General features: G+C 52.0%; 3 protein-coding genes across 3 annotated transcripts; 1 reads left to right on the top strand and 2 right to left on the bottom strand.

The window, feature by feature from the left end:
* Positions 1-648: 648 nt before the first annotated feature.
* On the bottom strand, positions 649-12,661 carry TGME49_254420 (phospholipase, patatin family protein). Its single transcript, XM_018781058.1, has 11 exons — positions 10,561-12,661; positions 8,367-10,153; positions 7,340-7,491; positions 6,467-6,598; positions 5,935-6,019; positions 5,291-5,367; positions 4,710-4,797; positions 3,347-3,500; positions 2,903-2,995; positions 2,456-2,559; positions 649-1,851 (listed from the first exon to the last, which is right to left on the bottom strand). The coding sequence occupies exons 1-11, from the start codon at positions 11,158-11,160 to the stop codon at positions 1,602-1,604; spliced, it is 3,522 nt and encodes a 1,173-aa protein (XP_018638133.1). The 5' UTR covers positions 11,161-12,661; the 3' UTR covers positions 649-1,601.
* A 270-nt stretch (positions 12,662-12,931) lies between these two features.
* TGME49_254410 (protein phosphatase 2C, putative) lies at positions 12,932-21,541 on the top strand. Its single transcript, XM_018781057.1, has 9 exons — positions 12,932-14,497; positions 15,189-15,677; positions 16,050-16,161; positions 16,813-16,858; positions 17,600-17,664; positions 18,272-18,321; positions 18,833-18,943; positions 19,478-19,649; positions 20,011-21,541. The coding sequence occupies exons 1-8, from the start codon at positions 13,527-13,529 to the stop codon at positions 19,515-19,517; spliced, it is 1,884 nt and encodes a 627-aa protein (XP_018638134.1). The 5' UTR covers positions 12,932-13,526; the 3' UTR covers positions 19,518-19,649; positions 20,011-21,541.
* Positions 21,542-22,089: 548 nt separating this feature from the next.
* Positions 22,090-24,983, bottom strand: TGME49_254400 (LSU ribosomal protein L2P, putative). Its single transcript, XM_018781056.1, has 2 exons — positions 23,707-24,983; positions 22,090-23,596 (listed from the first exon to the last, which is right to left on the bottom strand). The coding sequence occupies exons 1-2, from the start codon at positions 23,717-23,719 to the stop codon at positions 22,530-22,532; spliced, it is 1,080 nt and encodes a 359-aa protein (XP_018638135.1). The 5' UTR covers positions 23,720-24,983; the 3' UTR covers positions 22,090-22,529.
* Positions 24,984-25,086: the final 103 nt, after the last annotated feature.

Genomic DNA, 25,086 nt, shown 5'->3' with positions numbered 1-25,086 from the left:
CGTTTCTGCCCCTGAGCAAACATCCGTCCGTAAGCCGGAGGAATGCAGTCAGTCACGAGAATTTTCTGTTGGCACTTCTCAGCTGAGTAAACTGGAACCTTTCTACCTCTCAGTTCGACTATGGACCTTAACGTCTCGTGTCTGACCCTGAGGACCAACCTGGTGTACCAGAAAAAAAAGGAACTGTTTAAGCGGGAGACTTCTCTTAGCTCGGTTACTAGGTGGCGGTGATTCAACACAGGCCCCTCACACGAGGCGCTAGGGAAGTCTGAGAAGCACAAAAGGAGATTTTTCATTGGTTCTTTGAAGGTACACGGAGCCATCAAACATCAGCGGACAGTCGGGGCCGAACTTCAGAAAATACGTGAAACGAAAGTGATTTGTTTTGAGTTAGTAATCGAGCGCAAAAACTCGGGATCGATATCTATGTGACAGCATCAGGTGACACTGTTGTGCGAGAGGTAAGGACCTGAATCCGAAACAAAACATGGACAGGGAAGAAATGCGCTAGAGGATTGAAAGTCAAGCAACGGAAGCCAACTAATGCTTGAAACAGAAGCACCTTCTGGAACAACTCAAGCGAGTCTTCATTCAAACGTAAGAGCCCTTGAGTTTCGTTTGCGTGTCTGATTAGACAAGAAGGCTGGACACGCCAGTTTTGTTGCCATCTGCTCCACCGATTTGTCCTACTTCACCATTAAAAAGGAACTCCTCAAATAGTGGCGACATCTGCGTGTGTGCGCCATGAACGCAAAAGTGAGAAGTATCGTTTCGGTCGCAACTGAGACAACAGAGCCACTGCAGCCGCACAACAATTATTGACTGTTGTTTTTGTCTAAACGAAACACGCTGAGACTCAGCAAAAATGGCTATCACATTAAGCGTACAATACCAATGACACAAAACCTAAAGTGGAGATAGACACATTACCAACTTTCTTTTGAAGATCCTCATAGGAACTTCACGTCAAGGTCTCTCCGTCGAATGTGGAAATTTTGAGGTACAATACATACTTGAAAACACGCGAGACTGTTGAATTGCCACTGTGAGAGTCTCCTGGGCTCTTTCACAGCGTTCCCTCAATTCAAAACTGCATTACTCTTCACTGCACTCAAAACATGCACACACACCTCGCGCCGCTGCAGCTAATTTATGATTGTCGCATTTCGAAAATCGGTTTTCAAAAACTTCCACGAACTTCTTTCCAATCAAAACAAATGCCTCGTTGCCCCGAGAACAGAACAGACGCGCGAATCGCCCGTCTGTCCCCCCTTTCCAAAACGTTGTCCTTTTTTTGTATGTGCGTTCGTTTCAGTTCGCAACTTCCACTCTCACAGCTTGCACCGTCCCACTCAAGAGCACCGTTCCATTCGGTAATCTTGTGTGTATACATTGGTAGAACCCAGATCGAATAAACACAGATGTTATCGTGACTAGGACACTGAAATGTATAAAACCAGTATTCACTCACAGTTACGGACTCATGTGATGCGATAAAGTCCATCGAGTTCTTTACAGTTGCAGGATGTTGCCGCGTCCCTAACAAATATTCTCGCGTGTCGAGTACGTCACACAGAGCGACAGAGAGTGGTGTCAGAAGTTTACATGTACGGCCAGCGGTCTGCTCTAAGATTCCGTTTCCAAGAACGCATGCAGCTAGAATCGGCAGCGGTCGGGGGCGGGGTCCTTTCTCTGAGAGCGAGAATTCGATGTGCAAGGAGACGAGAAATCATTTTCACATCGAAGAATTTATCGTCCACCAAATAACTTTCCGTCACAGCGCGAAGAAATTCATGCTTCCGGCTGTCTATGCACTGCGGAGTGCAGTGGTCCCCGTGAGGCGGATTTAGCCTGCGATCGACGCAGTCAAAAAAACATGAAAACACGGAAACTCGAAAAAAGTGTAACTGAATACATATTCAGTATTCGCATATATATATATATATATATATACATATACATATATATATATATATACATATATATATATATACATATATATATATACATATATATATATATACATATATATATATATATATACATATATATATATATACATATATATATATATATATACATATATATATATATATATATATATATTTTGTTTATGTATAACTATAAGAACATAATTTGCGTCCGTCCGACTCTAGCAGCACAGCCGAATCGATTCGTGCAGAGTGTTCCTGGGGCTGGGGTGTGTGTTCTAGACTCTGAAAAAGACTTCCACACAAGGCGCCTTCTCAATTTGCCTGTCAAAAGAGGATCCCCATGACTCTGGCAAAGCTAAACTGCGGCTGCCGGTTTCACTGAATACAGCTCAACCCTGTATCGTTTAATTCAGATAAAACGAGGTTTGAACTTTCGACTTTCGAATCACCCTTTGCCAAAGAAAAGCTGCCGACAGGAATAGATCGAGTTTCCGGTCCGACACCGAATCCCCAGGTCTTACCTGTAATACATGTTCTGAGTATCCGCGAGCCAGTGCAGAACTTCTCGATGAACTTGATGCTTCTTCGCCCACGCCTCAGTGAGAAACTCCCGCTTCTCTCCACGCTGAAGAAAATAACACCACAGACGACGCGGTCTCTATGGCGAAGCGTCATGCCTTTCCGGATACGCAGGAAAACGCGATTTCCGAAAGTGGCTGACAGCCGCAGAACACGCAAGCAGTTTAGGACGTCATAAACGGAGTTTCGCGTTCACTCCGAGCCAGACGCTGACCTCCCAGCGGTGCAGACGAATGGCTGCGGGAAGCGAAGATGAACGGAGGGTGCAACGACGCACGCAAACACATGCACAAATCTATGAACTTCGGATACATAGACGTCTTGTCTTCAACGTCTCTCTGCGGTGGATAGACACTCCGCTGTCGCATGCCCTCGCTCAGACTCCTTACAGACAGAGAGCGTCCGTTGCCTCGGAGGCAAAGGTCGAAGCCATCCGGTGAAGCACTTCCGGACCCGACAGAAATCAGAAGCTGAAGATTTTCCTGAGACCGCAGCAGACACAACGACAGAAAGAAAATAAAACATTTCGTGCACACACAAATTCGCAGATCTACAGGCAGCCTTATGGAGACACATATAAAGAAATAAATAGGTATGTACAGTTGACCACGATATATACAACAATATACATAGGCACGGATGTATATATATATATATATATATATATAGATATATGCATTTAAACATATATATACATATACATATAAATATATATATATATATATAGACACACAAATATATATATATATATATATATATATTTGTATTTATATATACATTTATGTATACACATATATGAGGACGTGACGGAGGTGTTCCAAATCGCGGCGTACCTGAATGAACTTGCTTAGTGGTTTATCTGCCAGTCGTGCCATTTCTTCGAGTGCGAGAAGAGTGGGATTGCTCGTTGACGGAGACTTTTGTTGAAGTTGAACTGCGGGTTCCAGTTGATATCCTAGCGAGGAAAAGTCACTCTTGGACATGGCTCTGACAATCGCAGGATGCCAAGGAGAAGCAGAAAAGCTCACAAGAATGCACGCATCGAAACCCTCGGTGGGGAAGCAGCCTAGAAAGAGAAACATGAAACAAATCTGCAGCTGTTTCCCCACAACAGGTCTCCCTCGGTGTCTACATGCGAGCACTCTTGTCGACTGGCGTCTCCCTGAATTCGTTCCCCTTTCAATAAACACATACGCCCACGTGTACACAGAAAAGCCAGCGTTGCATGCGCGACGATGAGAGCCGATCAGAGTATATCCCCCCAAAAGTCTACAGAAATCTGGGGTCCTTTTCCTTCCGTCTTGTGATGGCGCACGGACAAAGTGCAGCAGAGACAAGCAGAGAAGGCAAGCGTTTTGACTGAGAATTGGTAGCCGGCATCGGCGAGACAGTAAAGTTTACATTCAATTTTCGTGTACCTGAAGCTGAATTCCCTGTTGCACACTATAAACTGAGACTCCTAGGTTTGAATGGACGACTGTTTCCTGGGGAGGAGATGTCACGAGTTCGACTCGAGTGTGAATCGTTCAGAGAATATCGAACATGATGTGCCTTTGCATTTGCTCAAAGTGCTACCGTTTACTGGTGAGGCTGTACCTTGAGAGCTGTAATACACGGATAGTAGAATACCAAGAGAGCAAAGACAATAACAAGACTGCACTGATTGCGAGGGATGAACTGTGGGTGCGTCTGAAGGTGAAGCAGACCACAAGGCTGGATAGAGACCAGAGAAAGCTGTGCGCCCAAGAATCCGAATGCTAGTCTTCGTTACCAAGACGGCACTGGTCTCGCGATACTTGCTGGTATACATTTCAGTCACGTTCTTATCGGTGCTACCTTGGCTTTCTCTAGTCAGGGCATGCAGAGCTCTCTCGTCGCCTTGCATGCAGAGAGGGTCCTCCACAAAGTCGGATGTCTTCCTGTCTGACCTCGTTTCTCTCCCTCGGGGCGTTCAGCGTGAAAACGATTCGCCGCTTTATAGCTTGCCCCGCTCCCTTCAGGGACATGCCGTTCTCTTCGGCGGTCTCTTTCTCCAACAATGACCATTTCGTAGAGCTCCCTGCAAGCTGTACGACGACGTAAGCTATGCTGGCGATTCTGACGGTCAATACATCAAGTGTCGTTCACTCACACAGCAAAGTCGTCGTGGATCGGTTCTCCTTTTCAAAGGCTTCTTTCGCCTTCTTTTCTCCTTACTTGATGTGATGGCCGTCTGCGCAAGTGGCCCACCCAGCCACCCACAGAGGCACCCGCGCCGTCCCACGGTAGGCATGCGCATGCAGAGCTGAAAAAAGAAAAGACAACAAGAAAAAACAATTCCAGACAACAGTCCTGAATGGAGGCGGCTGAAGATGGGCCTTGTCGTCCTCACGCAAGCCGCGACTCATGCGCAACAAACCGCCATGGAAAGCTCTTAACATGCACCAGAGACAGCCTGCCAAGGCACACCCCAGCGCAGCCAGAGGCAAACGGAGACACCCCACAGCCAAAGGCAAACGGAGACACCTAGAGGCAAAAGGGACAAGAGACACCGCGGACACCCCGAGGTGAAGGAGACACTTCGCACGAGGACTGAGCCTTGGATTACAGAAGTTCTTTGCGGAACCGAGGAGAATTTCCGAAGTCTGTTTGCTGGAGAGGGAGCACCCTTTATTCGGTTCGTGTTGATTCACAGGCTTTCCGAAAACCGACTAAACGCCCTACGCGCTGCAAAGCGAAGAAGAGTCTCTTCCTGACCTCAGGAGAGCGCATGCATGTAGAAATGCACCTTTGCTCACCAGGACGCACGTGGTCGTAGCTTCTGAGAATGAAAACCTCATGCGGCTGCGAAAGGACGTCTGCCGCCGTTACCAAGCTAGTGAAACAGAAGACAAAGAACATGAGAGCTGCGTCCATGCAATCGCGTGGAAAAGACGATAAGAAACTGCAAAGAAAAAAAGAATCGGAACCACATATTACGACCGACAGCCGCACCAGACATAATTGAGACAGTACAGTCGCGGTGGATATACACCACCCGTCTCAGCTTTCCACACACCCACATGCACATATATATATATATATATATGTATATAAATATATATATATATATATATATATATATTACACGCGTGACAGGGTGACTCTGAGTTCTACTGGAGAAATACAATCCGACGCTGAGGAAATATTATTTCTCAAGTAATGCACGGATGCAGAGGGTCCTCCTGGATAAGTGCATGCATCCAAACATGCGTTTATGCGAATGTGTTGAAAGACGATACGCAGAAATTCCACGACAGCGTCGTCGCCGCAAGGACCGCAAGAGAACGTGACTTCGCCTCTTTCTCTCTCTGCAGCGACTCTCCACCTTTTGAGGGCGTGAGCATGCAAACCGACAAGAATGAGGCATTTGCGGAGCTAGCGACGACGAGCAGACACTCACCAGTAAGGCCCGGAAGGAAATGTGCCAAGAAATTGTTCGCCGAGATGCTCCACAAGAAGCTGCTGCACACGGCTGCGCATGCCACCTGCAAGAAACCCATTTCAAATTCTCAAGGTAAAAAGTCAAACGCTGACACAGGCAGGCGAAAATTATTTCATTCCAGTGCCCTTACCCCCGTTACTTTCTTTCTTTCCATCTTCCTCTCTGGTCCGGCTCTGCTATTTGTCTTTTCTCTTCGTTCTTTTTCTGCTCGCCGTGCTTCGTCTTCGTTATCTCTTCGTCTTCTTCACTCTCTTCTTCTTCACTCTGCTTCGTCTCCTCTTTCGGCTTTGTCTCCTCGCCGGTCTTTCTCTTCTCTATCTTCTTCGTTTTCTTCATCGCTCCGTGCGTCTCCTTCTCTGGCGTCGTTTCTTCTCGCCTGCGTGTCTCGCTGTTTCCTTGATTGTTTTTTTTCTTTCTCAACACACATCACCCTTTCCTTCTCGACTTCCTCTCTTGTGTCGCATCGCGTCCGCCTCGCAGCGAAGCTCACCCTCTCGCAGTAGAGCTTGAAAAAAGCCTCCGCGACTTTCGGCCTTCGCTTCTTCGTCGTTCGCATCTGTCCACGTCGAGAGCATCTCAGACAGCGTCAGCCCACGCAGAAGTCCGAGCGCGACGAGTCCGCCTGGAAACGGAAACAGGCAAGGCCGAGTCATGTCCACCCTCGATCTGACAAACCTCGAGGTTGACAATGGGCGTCTGCAATGCCCTCTCCAGACATCATGGAGCGCGAAAATCGAATGTGAAAGCCTGTTCACGGATCTCCAAGCGCGTCCCCACGGACGCTGGCAAAAAGGATATGGAAGGAAATAAAAAAAAGCGGACTGCGCTTTATCAAAAGTCCAAACGATGTGGAAGGTTCAGGATAAACACCGTGAAAGGCCAGCTGTCTAGACAGCGATGCGGCAATACGAAGCATACTCTCACGGCCGCCGCGAGACGCAACGCCTGTCATCTCGGCCCCCAGGTGCGCAGACGCATCATCATGTTCTTCTTTTATAAGATATTGAGGAGTCTCTGTCCTGTCGGAGAAACCAGCAAGAGTGGAGAAACAACACTGCAGTGCGTATGCGGCTTGATCGAAGACAGTTGAAGGGAGCCGATGGACGCGGAAGACAGACTCCCCGAAACATCCGAGAAAGGGATCTACAGCTTTTTCAGAAGCGCATATCCCTGCCAGTGGCCGAACCCACGCGCAGTCAATTCTGCGAACCAACGACGCATCATCGGATTCGTGATGGTAGGGGATAATCGTGCGTTGCGTAATGCTTCTCTGCAATGTATGCAGGGTCTCCTGTCGACGCGGAAGAGCGACCGCTGTGAGTTCCTCGCGTCCTCTGGATTTCCATCTCCCTTGCCTTCTTACCAAAGCCACTGCCTGCGACGAGGTCAAACGCAGAGGCAAGTTGAAGAGAAGAGTCGTTGAGGTGAAACTGCAACTCCTTCTCCAGGCGACGCAACACAAACAGAGAGACAAACGTCAACGCCCCGCCGTCGTCCAGCGTCAGCATGGTACACCTGCGAAACGCGATGAAAACGTTGACAAAACAAACGACAGAAATACGCGAAAATCACAGAAGCCTGTGACGCGTATCCAGCTCCCTCTTCGTGTTAACAAACACTAAGAGGGTGAAAATCACACATGCTTACATATTTATGTTTATATATATATATATATATATATAGAGAGAGAGATATAGATATAGATATATACAGGCATATGCACAGGAGGATGTGCGAATGTACAGGAGCAGATCGGTGAGGGTGAGGGTATAAGGAAGGCAATACTTGTAAGGAAGGAGAGTGGAAGGAGACAAAGAGACGTGACACAAGAAGGAGTGGAACTGGAGATAAGACCAGGAGTAGAGAGGCAGTGTGTCGGGAAAGGAAGAGCAATTCGCTGCAACATGTCCAAGGCGAAGGAAACTTGAGACTCGAGCCAGAGGAGCCGACAGTCGCGCCCCGGCCGCGGACACCGTGGTGCGAGAAAAAGAAGCAAAGAAAGCGAAAGCACCCACCCGAGGCGAAGAAGAAGATTTGAAGAGCATTGCATCGCACAGACACACAAAGACACAGAATACACACACAGAGAGGGAAGACATTCCCAAACCACAGGCGATATCGCCCTCACAGCGGCTTCGTCTGTCTGGTGGCCTGGAGCCTCCGGCGTTTCGCTGACAGTTCGCTGCTCCCGATTGCCTGGCCGTCCCTCCCCTTCGCGTTCTCTCTGCTCACAGTTCTCCTTTCCACCTTTGAGTGTCTCACAAGGTTTCGAGAACGTCGCTGCGACACAGGCACTTTGAGGCTTGAGACAGCGTGGTTTCAAATCATTTCGAATTGACTCTTTTTCTGATTCCTGGCGACCGGCTTCCCTCGCTTCGCTGCATGCGCACCTGTCGAGGTCGAAGGGGACACTGTTTTTTCGTGGAATCTCTGCCGGCGTTCCGCAGAAGCTCAGAGACACTGAGGCCTTCAGTCGCATGCCCAGAGACATGGCGGTGTACACGCGAAGGCGCAGAACAGTTCCAGGGTGACGGACGCGGAAGAAGGCGTACCGAACAGTTGCCAAGGGAACCAGAAGTCTCCCTTTCTCCTTCAGGGAAAGCAGCTGTTGACTGGCACCTCGCGGCAGCGACGGGTCGCGCTGTCTGCGGTGTCCATGCCCCCGGTCGGTGCGCATAAACGCCGTGTCTCCCTCGCGAGCGAGACCAGGCATCTCATTGACGGAGACATCGCGAGACCCAACTCGCGCGGCTGACGCGTGGAGAGGCGCCTGGGTGAATGAAGCGGGGAGGCGACTTGGTTCCTCGGATTCCTTTTCTGCGTCTTCTCGCAACCTTTCCTCGGGGGTTTCTGCCTCGTTTGCTGCTTCGTGCCCGTTACCGTCTTTGGCCATCATTGCTTCATCTTTTTCTTCTGCGTGGTTCTTTTCTCCACCGATTTCCTTGCCTTCTGCTTCTTCTCCCTCCTCTGTGCTTTTTTGTGGCTTCCCTCCAGTTCCGTCTCCCTTCCATTCTTCTGCTTCTCTGCGGCCTTCTTCGCTTCCACCGTCGTCTGTCGCAAACGGAGAGGCAGAAGCAAAGCCGCCTCCGACTGCGTGGTCCGCCATGCTTGTGCGCGGGACGGCCTTGTGAGTTGAAGCGTCTCGACATTCCGGACGACGTCCAGAAGCGCCGAAAGAGACGCAAGGCTTTTTCTCGGCATCTCGCGACGCGCAGACAACGACGACAGGCGCGTCGCTCTCGGTATCCGAAGCTTCTTGACCGCCAAAGAAAGACGACCTCCCAAAAGAAGAAGACGCAGACACGGACGAGGGACCTCCGCGCTGCGAGACACCGCATCCGTCTGGCTCTCCGTCGTTATCTTCTTCGCCTTCCGATCCCTCGCGACTAAACGGATTAAACGAATTCGTTCCCTCCTCCTCGCCTTGGCTGTTCGTACACCTCGCGGTTACCAAGGGAGGCGGAAGAGGCACCTGGCTGTGGCGCCAGCTGAAATTCGAGTAGTTCTGCGGCTTTGTCCCGACAAGCGATTCCTCCCCACACAACAGTCGCGAGGCTCTCCGGTGCTCGCCCGGGCGTATCGCGTCGAAATGCCGGAAGGGAGATTTCCGGTCTTGGGCGAAAGAGGCAGAGGCCGACGAATGCATGCGGACGACACCACGCGCTTGTGGCTCTCTTTGCGGAGCGTCCCGCAGCGTCGCGCCGCCATTGTTCACTCGCGCCGTCGGTCTGTCCTCCCTCGACGATCGGTCCTCACGAACGCCGCCGTCGGAGAGCGCGGTGTCTGGTTCTGAGGAAAAAACGCTTTCTGGGACTTCGGTGTCCGTCTTCGGAGCTGCAGCTCCTTTGCTGCATGCACCTGCGTGAGTCGCTTCCTGTCGAGGTTCGTTTTCGTCTTGGTTGGCGGGCGGCTGAGAGCGCATCGAGGAGAGACGAGAAGGCGAAGAGGCTGCCAGAGAGAAAGCAGAAGTCGAGCAGGAAGTAGAAGGCGAAGGCGAACAGGGAGAGGAAGGCGAACAACTTTCAGAAGAAGAATAGAGAGGGGAGGGATAATTGCGAGCATCTGGAGGAGAGATCGTGTTCCAGAGAGAGCAGAGGGACGTAGGCGGAGCGAGTAGGGAGTATTCGCAGACAACGCGCATCTGCGCCAAGCCCATGAAGAGGCCATCCCAGGAACTCTGAAAAGAAATGACACACATGTAAACAGATCCGTGGAGAGAGCGCGGCGACGCGTTTCGTTCTGAACTTCAGATTCACAGGCTAGCCGCCGCGCGAGAGAGAAACGGAACGCATCTACGACGCGAGAACATCTGTCACCACACACATCGATCTTGGGATATCTATGTCCATGCATGCACTGCGTGTCCACCAGTTTCTAAGCTTGAAAAAAATACATCTCTAAAGACGCATCTCACCACCAAGTGTTCATCCACCTACAGGGCGACATCTACTTCTACTTCTCCATACGAATATATATATATATATGTATATATGCGTGTATTTCCCGAGTGTATTGAGATCCTGTAGCATGTTTGTGGCTGCCCGTGATATCTGGAATGAGATTCGTGCACTTTGTAAGGCTGACATCTGTTTTATTTGCGACGCAGAGGGTGTAATATCCCGGGAGAGAAAGAAGAACTTCATGGCTTGTCTTCGACACCATGCGGTCGACAACAGAGACCCTGGGAGAGAGGTCGAGTCCCTCTTTGCTGTGTCTGGCCTTCAGTGTTCCTCTTCCACTGAGAGACGAAGAAGAGCGGCAATGAAGAGCGTCCGCGAGAGGCAGAGGAAAGACGAGAAGGTCTGCGGACTGTGAGCGTCTTGCGGGTCTCTCTCCTGCCCTCTCTGTCCCCTTGTCAGTTGCCCGAGGGTCTTCAGAGGCTGTCGAGTTTCGGCGAGCACGAGAGAAGAACGCGGCCTCTACGCGCGCGGGGGCGTCCTGGGGCGCTGGTCCCCGGCAGTGCGCCTGCCCAGGTTTTCCATCTCCTGACTCGTAATTTTCATGGTTTTCTCCGAAAGTGACGAACGCAGCGTGAGCGCAGTCAGGCTGTGGAGAGGAGGCAGGTGCAAGTGAGTCCGGGGCCGGCGAGAACGAAGAGGAAGAAGATGAAGCCGAACGAGACGCGAGAAAGGAGACAACTTCGCGCTCTTGAGGCATCTCGGAACAAGGCGGTGTGGTTTCCATAGTTCTACGAGAGAGAGAGAGGCGAGTCTGAGGAAGGTCGACGAAGAAGGTGAAGCAGAAGAGGCGAGGAGGATATGAGGTGTGAGAACTTCGCCTTTCCAGGCGCAGAGTGAGAGGCGAGCGGTCGCGAAGACGAACAGTATGGAACCGTATGGGCGAGGGAAGACGCCAGCCAAGTGGAGACGCGGAAAACTGCTGAAACTTGGAGAGACACAGAGACGCAAAAGGACGCGGGAGACGGGAGAGATGACGAGGAAGAACAGCTCGGCTCTCGGGACGGAGGAAAGGCGAAGGGTGCGTCCTCGCAGAGGCAGAGAAAAAAAAAGAAAAGAAAGCGGACGGTGAGAAGAAGAGAATGCGGAGAAGGACTAGGGAGGGGAGAACGAGAGAAAAAAATAAAGAAGAGAAGGAGGAGAGAGAAGGCGAAAGGAGAGGACGAGAATGGCGAGGTAGAGAAGAAGGAGAAAGGAGAGAGGAAACGAGCAAGGAGAGAAAAGAAGGGCAACGAAGGAAGATTAAGGAGAGAACGGGCAGAGACAAGTACGCGGGAGTTCGGTGACAAAGGGTGATGTCCGGATGTATTCTAACGAATCAGACTCGAAGGGTGCAAGTGACGGAGAAGCGGACGGCTCTGAAGACTGTGACGCTCCTTCCCAGTCTGCTGGCGCGTCTCAGCCTCGAGGAGCTTCTACATAGAGACAGTCATGGGAAAAGCTGAGGAAAGTGGAGAAGTCGAATGTGGAGAACAGGCGTCCGCCCTCGCCGTTTAGTCGCGCTTCTCTCCACCCAGAAGCCGGGAGAGAGAGGGGACATCTGCCTCAGGAGACAGACCTGAGAAGGTGAGGCGGGTGAGAAAGAGAGGAGAGAAGACCCTCGCTTTTCCAGGAGAAGAAGCAAAGCAATCGAGGTCCTCCCTCCTCGCGAAATGCAGAAAAACGCAAGGCCCTCCTTCCTCGACCAGCCACGGCACAAAAGGAGCTCTGCGAGCTACGCTGGAGACGCGGCGCAAGAAGGGAGACGCTTCAGCTTTTTTCTGGAGTGGAGGGGAGAACATTCGCGTAAAAAAGCTCGCGATTCTTGGATAGACTCGTGAGAAGCCGTTTGCGCTTGTTCGTCGTCAACACTGACAGCGAGAACAGAAGAACCGAGCATCGATGCTCTGAGACTCCCCTGGGTCGCTTGTGAGGCTCGAGCCCAGCGGAGAAAAAGCGGCGATGTGTCTCTCAACGCCGCGCTGTTGTCCGACTCCAGTGGACCGACATTCACAGCCTTTTGCCATCCTTTCTCGTGGATCGTCTCTTCTCTCTCTGTCTCTCTCTCTCTCGAGTTGCGTTTCTCACTTCTCCGCAACGTCTCATCACAGCCGGGGCGCAACTCAACTGAGCAGCGGAACTTGTCCACTACTGACAGGTCTCTCCGCTGATTCACAGCCTCTTCTCCTTTCTGAACACTCAAGCCTCCTTTTCCTTTTTCATGTTGCTCCTTCTTGTTCCGTATCTTTCTCGTTTTTGCTTCGTTGTTCTCCTGTTCATCCTGCGCTGCTTCCTCGCCGCAACGAGGCCTTCGACGAAGAGACAACAGCCAGGAGACACACCCCAGGCGCGGAGGCGTTCTACACGCGTCTCCAAATATAAGCCGATCCCGATGGCCGCTCGACGCCACGTAGAGACAGAGACGAGTGCGCCTTGCATGCGCGCTCCCAAAAGAGAGAAGACAGAGGTTGTCAATTTCGCTAGAGAAAAAAGCGAGAAGAAGCGCGCGCAGCCGGAGAGCAAAACGCTGAGTTCGCGGCTTTTCTGCGTCATCAGGGATTTCTGTTCTTCTCCCTTGGGCGCGAGACCCGGCATACAGGGGTCACGGGTGCCGCTTCTCTTTGTCCTTCTTGCTGATTCTTTTCCGTCTTTTCCTGAAAAAAAGACGCAAAAGCAGCAGTCTATAGACTGAGAGACGCGAAGAACGCCGGTCCATCGTCCCCCGCTGCGCTTCTTCTCCCTTTCCTTCTCTCCTTTCTTCGTCGTCTTCTTTGCTACTCTCGCCCTGCCTCTCTGTCTTTCCCTCTGTCTTTCTTCCTGTCTCTCCGTCTTTCTTCCTGAATCCCTGTGTGTCTTCGTCTCCTGCTTGGTGGAGCGGCTTCCGACAGCAGGCGAGGCAGCGAGTCGACGGGGTACGTACACCTGGAGTGCAGCCTTTGTTTAGCTGGTCGCTAGTCGTCCTTTTCGTCTCTCAGATCTCTCCATTCTTCTCCTCAGACCACGTCGCGTCTCTTCGAGCGAAAGAAAGCGCCCCCGGTGGATGTACACTGTGTATCCTTGGTTGTCTTCTGCTCGTTCTCCAGCGCTCTTCAACACAATGCAGTGTCTGCAAGGATGACCTCGTTTCTCTTGCCGTTTGCTCCTTTGTGTTCTTTCTCAGGAGTCCGTTGGCTGAGGAGAACGATCTCCTCTCTCTTCTTTTCGCTCCCTCTCCTGTCTGCTGGATTGCCTCTTGCTTCTCTGCGCATCCCTCCAAGCCACAGTCGGCTCCTGATTCTCTGCCTCTGCGTTTCTTCGCTTTTCTTAGCCACGACCGAAGTCCCCAGTTTTTCTTCCGGCACCTCAGTTCCCGTCTACGGGGTGTCATCTGCGTCTCCTCCTTGTCCTTCTTTTGCTCTTCGGTCTGCTCCATCTTCTTTCCTTTCCTTCCCTTCTGCGCGTTCTCTGCGCACTCTGAGACACCGTCGAGGTCCCCAATTTTTCACCATGGCGGCTTTCTCTGCCACAGCAGCTCCTGTTGCCTCGGCGCCGGGGGGCTTCTTCTATCGGGCGCGGTCGACTCTCAAACACTGGTCGTTCATTTCAGAGTGTCGGGGAGCGTCTGTCTCCTCCTCGTTTCTCGCGCCTCCGCTCCTCCGCGTCAGCAGAAAAACGGAGTTCCCCTTGTCCTTCTCTTCTGGTGCGTTCTCCGCTCTGCCTCATGGCCCTGTTGGGGGCCGCGACACCCCACATCTTCCGGGTGTACGTACACCGGAACTGCGTGTGACCCGACGACAGGCGGTGCGTTCCTGCGCTCAGCCGAACTTTGTGGCGCATCTCTCTGCGGCGGCTCTGCGCGAGGGAGCTCGCTCAACTCGCGGACTGTTGTCTTCGCGGCTCCCTGCGTCTTCCGTGGTAGCCCGACACTGCGCTGGGGGAACTGAGGCGTCAGCTCCCGGCTGTCTAGACACCCGAGGAGGCTGCATGCAGCGCGCCTCGCAAGCGCTTCAGAAACGCTTCCTCTTCTTCGACTCTTGCCGCGTCCAAGTCCCGCATCCGGCGAAGAAAGAAAAGGGAGGCGAAGACGCCGCTGCGTGCTCGGACCGGTGAGGCGAGCGACGCGGACTGAAGCAACCCCGGTGGCGGGCAGTCGCTGAACGAGGGAACCACCGCGTGGAGTGTTTGCATTCAGTCATTTGCTTCTCTTCACTCTGCTACCTCTGAGGCCTTTCGCTTCTCTTATATAACATGCCTTCTCTGGAGGAGCATCTCTTCGCATCGCTCTGGCGAAGGCCATCAATTCTTCTGTCCGGGCATCTAGCTGTATCTAGCATTCTCCGTTTACCAGCCTCTCACTCTTGAGATCTCCACCGGCATCGATCCACGTCTGCGCTAAGCCGCGCGCGCCTGTCTGTCTTTTTAGTCACACGCAGCCAATACTTCACGACAATCTCCACCTGTCGATATCCGTCGATCTATCTGTCCGTCTGTCTGTCTCTCTCTAGCTGTATCTCCATTTTGTGGATCTCTCTCTGTTTGTGTAGCTTCGTATCGATATTTCTCTCTTGCTCTCTCTCTCTCGGCGTCTCTCTGGCCATGACCTTCCGTGTGTGTTTATGTACGTAGCTTCGCGTCTGTCTCTCAACGTCGCTCCACGCTCAACGCTTCATATCCGCTTGCGCGTGTACCACTCTTCAGTACACGCCAGTACGCATTCCTATTTAGAGAAGCTGCTCCGATCGCCGTTTCTGTACGAGTTTCGCCGTTCGTCTGTCTTTCCCTTTTCTCATTTCTCAGATTCCTCGTTGTTGCAGACGGTGTGGGGGGGTGGGAGAGTTCGGGCATTGACGCCGGGCTCTATGCTCGGGAACTCGTTCACCGTCTTCGGCTTCTTTTCGAGGAATGCATGCGCGACAGACAGCGAGGGAGATCAGCTCCAGTCTCTTCGGCTTCACCGTCGTCTTGCTCGGCTTCGTCTGAGTCTCCTTCTGTGTCTCCGTCATCGCCGCTGTCTCCTCCCGCGTCTCCACGAGAGTGTGGAGCTCAGTCGTGCGGGTCAGGCGAGTTTCAACAGAGGGATGGAGAGCAGACAACGGAGACAGAGGAGACATCTGCGAGCGAGGAGGCCGAAGAAGAACATGCACCAGACCCGGTGAAGTTGTTGAAAACTGCTTACTTGTCGACGCGAGCGATCGGGTCTACCACCTGTTGTCTTGTTCTCCTCGACTCTCTTCGTCGAAGAGTTCTCGCTGCAAATCTTGGAGACTCAGGCTTTTTCCTGTATCGGTACGCAGTGTCCTTCGTTTCCTAAAGCCACCATATAGACACGGTGGAAGCCGTCGTTGTCACGGCTGAGAAGTAGAATCAATCCTTTGGACGATGCGAATTAAAAAAGGATGCTCAGGACGCATAATAGAGAAAAAAAAGGCAGGCCAACGACGAGAGGCCACCGTCTGTCTCTCCGAAAGGGCCGTCTGTGTATGGAGGTCGCTCCCCGCCGTCTGCGAAGCGACCCCACGCTGCGCTTTGCGTTTTTTGCGTTCATGTCGCATGCTGCAGTTTCTTTTCTGATCTAGGAAGTCGGGTTTTTCGCCTTTTCGCGTGCTCTTTGTCTCTGAGGAGAATACGTTTTCTTCGATTTCTCTGCCGTGTGTACAGACCCTCCGAAGACCGAGTTGTCGCGCGCAGTGCCTTTCAGTGTCACGACTTCAATTTTCCTCTTCAGCTGGGAACAGGCAGTTCCGACATGCCTGAACATGCACATGTTTTGGTAAGGCTCTTGCAAGTTTCTCCCGCTCCCCCCTTCTCAAACGTTTGTCTTTGTGCTCCCCACTTTGCCTCGTTTCTGGTTCACTCGCGCGACGCTCGCGGCTCAGCGAGGCTCTCCGTCTGCGGCCCTGGCCACGTACGGCGAAGAGTTCCGGCCTGCATGCATGCAGGAGGTGCAAACGCAAGATACGCGCAGCTCCTTGCATGCAGAGGTCGAAGTATAAAACGCCTTCTCTGCTGTGGCGGATCGAGGTCTGCACTCTGGCGACGAAGGCCGACTGAGGGAAGGACTCTGTATCGATGCCCGTATTTAGATGTCTCTTTTACACAAATATATATATATATATATATATATGTCTGTGTGTGTATGTTTATGTAAGTGTGAAGGCATATCTGTATATAGATGTACAGCAGTACCCCCCTGTGGCTGCGTAGGAGTGTGAGCATGTCTAAGAAAACTGGACGAATCATGGAGGGGGGGGATGTTCTGGACGTTACGGACCAGTCGTACAGGCGTTTTCGAGGAGGCATGCGCTGAGGCCGTGATGTTTCTGTCAGCTCGGCCTTCGATCAGCGTCGCCTAGCGCTGATCGCAGATCTGTTGAAAGGGAAGCGACAACTAAACAGGCGTTCGCAATCTTCTGTTTCTCAGGATCTCCCCGTCGCGGAAGGAGACATTCTCTTTTTAGCCACAGATGGTGAGCCTCTACCGACGCGCTCACCGTGTTCTTCCACAGCTTGCTTTCTGCAGCTCAGCGCGTCTTTCTCTCCCGATCGCTGTGCACATCTGTGTATTCTTCCAGACATCCGTCTCTCTGTGGCGCCGTAGGTAGATCTCTGCGGCTCTGTCAACATCCACCCGGAGTGAGGTGGAACGATTCGTTCAAATCTAGCCTTTATATATATATATATATATATATAAATGGACGTGTATGTTTATCTGCAAGCGAAACCTGTGTAGATGTATATGCATGTCTATCGGTACGGTCACGAAAGAGAACCTACTTGTTCGTAAGCACGTGCGTATACGCATATAAACGTGTGCATGTATGTATGCACAAATATATATATATATATATATATATTTATATATATATTTATGTATATATTTATGTATATACGTATATTTGTGTACTGGACCAGATATGCAGGGCATGTAGAAGAAGCGCTTTTCCCCGCCAGAGGGGCACGAGGAACGTGTGGGCTAACGCGGCTCTGTCCACTCTTTGCATGCGTTTCTTCCGTGCATGGACTGGGTCCTTCTGTTCCGAGAGAGGCGCGTCCGGCTCGGGTGTTCCGTTCGGCGACTTCGGGGTGGCGTCGCCTTTGAACTCGCAGGCGCCCCTGGAGCGCGACGCGCGCGGTCCTTGAGCATGCACGGTGCGCGTTCGTGGTATCCTGCGTCCTGATATGCGAATGTGTGTCGACTGATTCGACAGGCGTCTGGGACAACTTGTACGACGACCAAATCCTCGCCGTTCTGCGGAACCAGCCTGATGTTCGGGTGGGCAGAAAACAACAGACGAAAGTCAAGCGAAAGCAAAAAGGAACTCGTGGAGCCCCACAAATGTCCAGGAACATGCGCGGAGACCTCCGGTCCCCTTTACGTTCCTCTCTGCATATGGACTTGTGTGTGCATGTGTATGCATATCTTCTTCTTCCTGGACCTCTGTACCCTCATATAAATAAATATATACATATGTATATATGTATATATATATATATATAAGCAGCATGTGTATGGAGATCTATCAATATAGGTAGATATATCAATATATGTAATCAGTTGCGTTTATGTGAGAGTGCCTGCCTGTGTGCATAAATACGCACAGGTTGCGGATGATGTGACTCTGTTGCCATATCGGCATCGGGCCAGATGTCTGTAGATCCTTGCGTATCGATGTATATACTGATACGGCGATGTAGAGAGATGCAACTGTAAATGGATAAGGATAGATCTAGATGCAGAGAAGCTGATAAGGAGACCGGCAACTAAATAGATCGAAACCGATGGAGATCGAGGGAAAGGCAGGCAAAGAGCTAGAGATAGGTGGACCTGTGGTCGACGTTGTGGATTTTCGAAGAATGCGCGACGAGTTTTCCTTTTGCAGAAAGCTGCGGCGGAAATCGCGGAGCTTGCGTTCAAGTATTCTCAGAATCCGTGAGGCGCGCTCTGTTTTTCGCGAGAAAATATCTCGTTTGCTTCAGCTTCGCCCAGCTCAATCCTCTTTGCACCTCACCCGTTCCCCGTCGTGCTCCTGGTTTATACGAAGACCGCTAAACGTCTACTTCCGCTTCATCATGCATGCACAGGCCTGCAAAAACCTATGAGGGTGATGCGCGGCTCCTCCGAGAGATCCCCAGAGCGACAAGAGAAAAGGATCTATTCTTTCTCCCTTCGGCAAACCATGTTCATTTGTCTCTGTCGAGACTCACTGTTGTCATGTACCATATATATATATATATATGTATATGCATGTATATGCATGTATATATATATATATATGTATGCATTCGTACACATCGGTGTACATGTGAATGCCTGAGGTTTGGTTGGGCGCATGCGCACCGAGATCGGGTGTGTTGCGATACGTTGGTGTGCTTGTCTATTTTTTCGGAGCTGCATGCGCGTCATGCACTCTTCGTGGTTGCCACTCCGCATTTGCGCTCAGGCGGTGGGCAAGTCCTTTTTCGACGAAGGAGCGCGAGGTTCTGGGTCTCACGCGTCGCCACCTGGGCGGGAAGCCCGATGACATTTCCGTCGTGCTCGCCGCAGTCGTCAGGTAGAGCTCGTCGCGAGTGCATCCACACACAACGTCCAGCTTAACGCCTGTTCTATACTTCCCTCTGAAGCAGAGGCGGTGAAGGCAGTTCATATACGCAGAAAGAGGGAGATACACATCCCTGGTTTCGTTTCGGATCTTGATATGAGTGTGTTTCCTAGCGTACATGTTTCTCGACTGGCGAGACCGTGCTGTCTTTCGAGTCGTTCCTTTCGATGCCGGAAATGCAGAGATATACAAGTATATATATATATATATATTTACATATACTTGCATATATATATATATATATTCACAGATGAAATTGGCACACATTTGCGCATGTATATATATATATATATATATTTATAGGTACACAGCTGTGTCTTGCGTTCGGGGGTTTGGTATCTTTCCAGATTCGCCTGCTCTTTGTTTTTCGCCTCTGAGCGTCAAGTGCATCGTGCGTTTCTCGTTGCGTGTGGAGCCTTGCTGTGTGTTTCTTCCGAGCGCGATGAGTTAAAAACGGTGGCGTGGACTTGCTGCATGCGGTCTCAGGAAGAAACGACAGTGTGCTCCGTCGGACGAGACGGACTGAGTTGATTTTTCTGAGTCTGCCTATGTGGAGACGCGCGAGGAGAGATCCCGCAGTTCCGAAGAGCGGCAGGGGGAGAGGATGCAAGGGAAGCTGCGGAGGCGCGAAGCCGGACGGGGGAGCGCGAGACGTGAGGTATGCCGCTCGCAGGCGGCCGAAGCAGACACGGCGAGAGAGACAGGCGATCCACGAGGGCAACGCGGACGCAGAGATGTTGAGTTGAAGAAGCGAAAGGCGAGAGAGAACGCATGAAAGTTGCGGAGAGACGACGCAATTGGAAGCGAGGTGGCTGAGGCAACAGCGACGCCAGAGGCTGAGAGGAAGAGCGTCGCAGGCTATGGAAAAGACGACTTCCACTCGACGGCTCACGCCGCGGTTCGCAAGCATGTCTGTACACTCCCTCGGTCTGAGTGCATTCTTCTCTTTCTCCTTGTCTGTGGTTTGTCCTCTTGCTTCGCTGTCTTTCCTTGCTTTCCGCTGTGCTGGTGTGTGCTAGCAACCCAGCCAACCGCGAGCTTCACAGATGGAGAGCCGCCGTTCCACTGAACGCGTCGAACGCGAAAATCAAAGCGCAGAGACGCGTTTCGGCGGACGCGCATCTCGAGTCGCAGCTGTACGTACACCTGGATGTTCAAGGGGGTTCCCTGAATTCGGTTTCCGCTTTCTCTGTTCTTGCGTGGCAAACTTGAATTGAAACACTTGGGCTTGTAGACGCAAGTGCCTCTCGTGTAGTTTCCGATTCCGAGTTGCGGCGACATTTGGACTTCGACCAAACGCGGATTCGGATGTTGTCCGGGAGGCAAACAAGAACTCGTTCAGAGTTCGTCTCCGACCTTTACGGCTCGAAGAGCGTCTCGACCGCTTAGCTTTTCTTCTGAAGCCTCGTCACTTGTTAGAGTTCAAGCGGCTGAGAGTCGGACAGTTCCCGGGTGCGGGTGGAACAGGTTTCGCTTGCTGCAGCTCGTCTCTTTGTCTCGCCAATTGATTCCGAAAACCGGCAAGTAGAGACAGTGGACTCGGTTCCCCAGTCCACTGCTGCCTGCACTTGCCAGCTTTTAAATGGGGGTTGCTGCACCTGGAAAGGGTTTCTGCAGTCTTCATGTTCCTGTCGCCAGGCCGTGCTTCGAGAGTCACCTCGCGCTGCGTCGTCTAAACGCGTTCGTCGCTGCTCTAAGAGAGGCGTCAGGCACTTGAGTAGCGATGCGTTCCCTGCGCGACTCGGGATCCTCCCCAGTGACGGTACTCGGAGAGAATCAGATGCGATGTCGTCCGCTTTCACAGGACTCCGCAGTCGTGAGAGGCGAACTCTCGGAGGTCATCGTGTTGCGCCGATGACGCGATTCGTCCTCAGTCCACACCAGAGATGCCGTAACTCACTCTTCAAGGTATTTCACAGTCCGCAGAAACGCGAAAGTATCTGAATTCGTTGTACCCTCCGACAGTGACGACATTCCCCTCCCCTTTTTAAAGAACCTCGAGCTGGAAATTCCGCCAACATTAACACGGCTCAGCCTGACGTTCACTGGTCGCGCTTTCTGCGTAGACCGACACCACCACACACAGCGATGTACGAAAAAAAAAGTAGACTCCACTTTTAGAATCGAGGATTTTCAACCGCATGCTCGTATTTCCTACGCAGACGTAGTGGATCCCCAAGTGGTGACAGTCTTGACTCCCGCGGCTCGCCTGTTTTTCCTGTTTTTTCGGCGCGATGTGTCAGTGACGAATCTCCAGGACGCCGCTTGCTTCCTCCTTCCGTTGATCACTCTGGCGCTGTGTCTCATCACCTCGCTATCCATCAACTTTATGCTCAGTAGTTTGCCATCTCTCTCTGTTTCGCCGCATTCCCTCGCATTCTCCATTTCATCATTTCGTTACTTGTTGATCTCCTCTTTAGTTTCTCTGTCTTTTTCTGACCTCTCGCTCATGCATCGAGTCTTTCTCTCTGCATCTCTTCTCTGCGGCTACACACCACACTCGGCCTTGGAAACGCAGCAGGCTACAGACCTCAGTGCACAGACGTTTCACTGGGGACTTTAGAAATGGCCTCCTTTGTGATCGACGGTTCTCTAGCTTCAGCGGACAGAGCCGTCGCAACGCGGAAGAGAAACAGAGTCTGCGTCCTCGCCTCCTGGACGCCTCCCTAGTCAGCTAACGCACCGCTGTGCAAGCTTGCATGCACATGCATGCATTTGAGCGACGAGTTTTTCAACAAAAAGTCAAATCAAAAAATATACATTTACCGACGTTTACAGAAATTCAAGAGGCACCTACTTTCGGTTGACTCCGCTGTCGCGAAGCCTTGCGACATTCGAAAAAAAACATCGAAGACACGTACGCATGCCTGTACATATGTTCGTGTAGTCGCATACATGCATCTACGAACAGAACGATAGTTATATACGGAGAGATTGCGGACTGTTACCTGTTTTGTCCTACATATCTATACCACATGCATATACGCCCACATGTATATATATATATATATATATGGTTGTATATATCTAGTTATCTGTATACCTGTATACATATAATATATATATATATATATATATATATATATATATATCGCGCATGTGCATGTGAGTGTGTGCACATGATGGTGTGTGGGTTCGGAAACAGTTTTCGGCACGGCCGCAGAGACATGGCTTTGGACCTCAAGTCTTGGCTGTTCAGTGTTTTTTGTGGAAACGTTGTTTATCTGATTGCCAGACGAGCATCCGCCTCGGTCGAGTCCGGAAGAGACACCCGACGGCACCGGAAAACGAGGAGAGGAAATTTACGTAGCTCCAGGTGAAGAATCGCGAAGAAAGAAAAATGTCATGAGTCTCAAGACATTTTCGACTCGATTGTTGTCGCATATTGAACCAACAAGCATACCAAAACGCACAGTGCATCCCTCCCCGTGTTTGCCCTTTCATCCGGCTCTTTTTCGTTCTCTTCTTTCCAGTCTGTTTCTCTTTTTTCTCTCTCTCTGCTCTGGCTCCTTTCTCTTCTCTGCCTGCGCGTGAGTCATCACGCACCGAGTTCTCCGAATTTTTTAATGAGTTTGTTTGCCTTCTTCCTGCGCACAATGAGTCCGAGAGGTTTCTTCTTCGCGCGCGTCTTGTACCCCTTGCAGAGAATGCCCCATTTGGAGACGGGAGGGCGCTTGAGGCCTTTCTTGCCTGTTCCTCCGCCGTGAGGGTGGTCGACTGGATTCATGGCTTTGCCGCGCGTTCGCGGCCGTTCACCCATCCAGTAGGAGACCCCAGCCTTGCCGCGAATTCTCTCTGCATGCGCGGCGTTCGATACTTGCCCGACAGTCGCCCAGCAGTCGGCGGGGAACCTCCGGACTTCAGTGCTCGACAGCTTCAGCGTGACGAAGTGCCTGTCCTTCGCCACGACCGTCGCGTAGCACCCTCCGGCGCGGACGATCTGTCCCCCTGCCCCAGGTCTCAACTCGACGTTATGTACGATCGTCGAGACGGGAATGTTGCCGAGAGGCAGACAGTTCCCCGGAGCGATGCTCGCATGTTTGGAGGCGACGACGCGGTCTCCCGGACGCGTCACCTCGGTCGCGAGAATGTACGACAACACGCCGTCGTCGTACTGGAGCAGCGCGAGGTGGGCAGACCGGTTCGGGTCGTACTCGAGGCGAAGGACCGTGCCGAAGATGTCTTTCCTTCCGCGCTTGTAGTCCACAAAACGGAGACGACGGAAATGCCCGGCGCCTCGGAACCTGACGGTGATTCGGCCGCTGTTGTTGCGCCCAAGATGGTTGACGCGTCTGCACGAGAGATGTCGAGACACCCGGCCGCGAAACAGCTTCGACAAGTGGGGTGGCGACGAGGGACGGAAGCCCGAGAATCCCGGGAGACCGTGGACGCGGAAGAGATCAGCAGACGGATCCGCGACCGAGGAAGACGCGGCGAGGAGTGCGAGGAGACGCTGCTGCTTCTGCACCGTGAACGGCGCAGACACCGTCGAGGAACGCGCCACAGCTTCCGCCGCCGCGCGCGCCGCAGCCGCCGCCTTCGACGCCGTGGGCTCCCGGGGAGTCGCGAACAACTGGAAAGCTACCCGGTTGCGGTGCGTCGCGGCTCGCGGGAGATACGAAGAAGAGAAACGAACGCTGCGAGGAACCTCCGGCAAAGACTGCGGGGAACGAGACTGACGAACGTCCGAAACACAGAGCGAACTGTTGACGGACCCAGCCAGAGCATCAAGGCGAGACAGACAGAGAGAGGACGAGGAAGACGAACGGAGAGGAACAGAAAGAGAAGCAGAAAGAGAAGAGAGAGAAGAAGAGAGAGAAGAAGACGGAGGAGATGAAGAGGAAGAACGGAGAGGAGAAGACGAAGTTAGAGAAAGGCGTTGGGGGAGGGTAGAGAATTCCGAAACAAATCCACGTTGAGGAGACGCGGGAGAGACGCGGAAACAAGGTAAGACAGCACACTCATGTTGAGGAGAAGAAAAACGAGGAGACCACGGAACCGACGAAAGCCGAGGGAGAGAAGAAAAGAGAGCACGACGAGACAGACGAGAGCAAGAAGCAACCGGCTGACACGAGGCGACAGACGAGCAGCGAAGGACAGGAGACGAGGAGAGAGAAGTCGACTCTGCGGAGAGAAGCGAGAGAGGGCAGGAGAGAGAACGAGAGGTGGAGAAGCGCGGCGCGAGGGATTTTTGCCGTCCTGCCTTTCTGGGGAGAAGACTGGAGGGAGAAGAAGGACCGAGAGAGGGTCGAAGAGCCTGCATTATGGCAAAAGCGATGTGGAAAAGCCGGCCTGGAGTGCGGCGGAGAAGCGAGGAAAAGGCCGCCTTTTTTCCACCATACATGCAGAAAAGAACGAACAACCGAGCATCGGAAGACTCCAGCCAGCTGAAAGCACAGAAGCGTATTTAAACCGAACGCGTTTATTGGCAGTTAGCCTTCTCGAGAGTCTGTTTGTTCTTTCCTCTTATCAGGAAAGAACAGATCGTTTTGAGGACGCATCGAAAAAACGAGTAGCAGACGACTTCACACAAAACGAAAGCAGGCGCGCCCTCGCGGCGCTGTGTGTCTGCGCCTTGTTCTCGAAGCACTGCCTTCCTCCCTCCTTCCCCGCCTCGGGTTTGCTCGAGTTTTCCTTTTTCTTTTCTCCGAAAGCTGGAAGAACTCTCCTCACTTTCGCCGCGGGGGACCCGGCGAGAAGACAACTTCCTTCGTCGGCAAGAGGTCTTGATGAAATGCGTTCGACTCCGCTGTCCTCGACAGAGTGCCTCCCGAGGCGAAGGAAATGGCAGCGTCTGTGTTTCTCGATTTTTTTGTTTCCGCCTTCTCTCCATAAAAAAACCAGCTCCGCGTTCTCAACTGTTCCTGAGTGTGTCTCTTCCTTCTTCTTCACAGGTCGCTGCGGAGCGTCGTCGCAACGTTGAACCTGGCGCGGGGCGGCGGTGCCTGTGCGGATTCTCTCGGGATGGAAACTCGCGTTTTGGAGATTCGCTGAGAAATTAACAAAGATTCAAGGAGACAGCCGTGAGAGAGAGACGCTTCTGGCCTGGGCGTCATGCGATGCATGCATGCACTGGGCTCCTCGCTCTGGGCGAA

This window comes from Toxoplasma gondii, chromosome III, assembly GCF_000006565.2.
Source record: "Toxoplasma gondii ME49 chromosome III, whole genome shotgun sequence".
Taxonomy (NCBI): Eukaryota; Apicomplexa; class Conoidasida; order Eucoccidiorida; family Sarcocystidae; genus Toxoplasma; species Toxoplasma gondii.
Note: the sequence above shows the minus strand (reverse complement) of the source record. Positions and strands in the feature narration are given on the sequence as shown.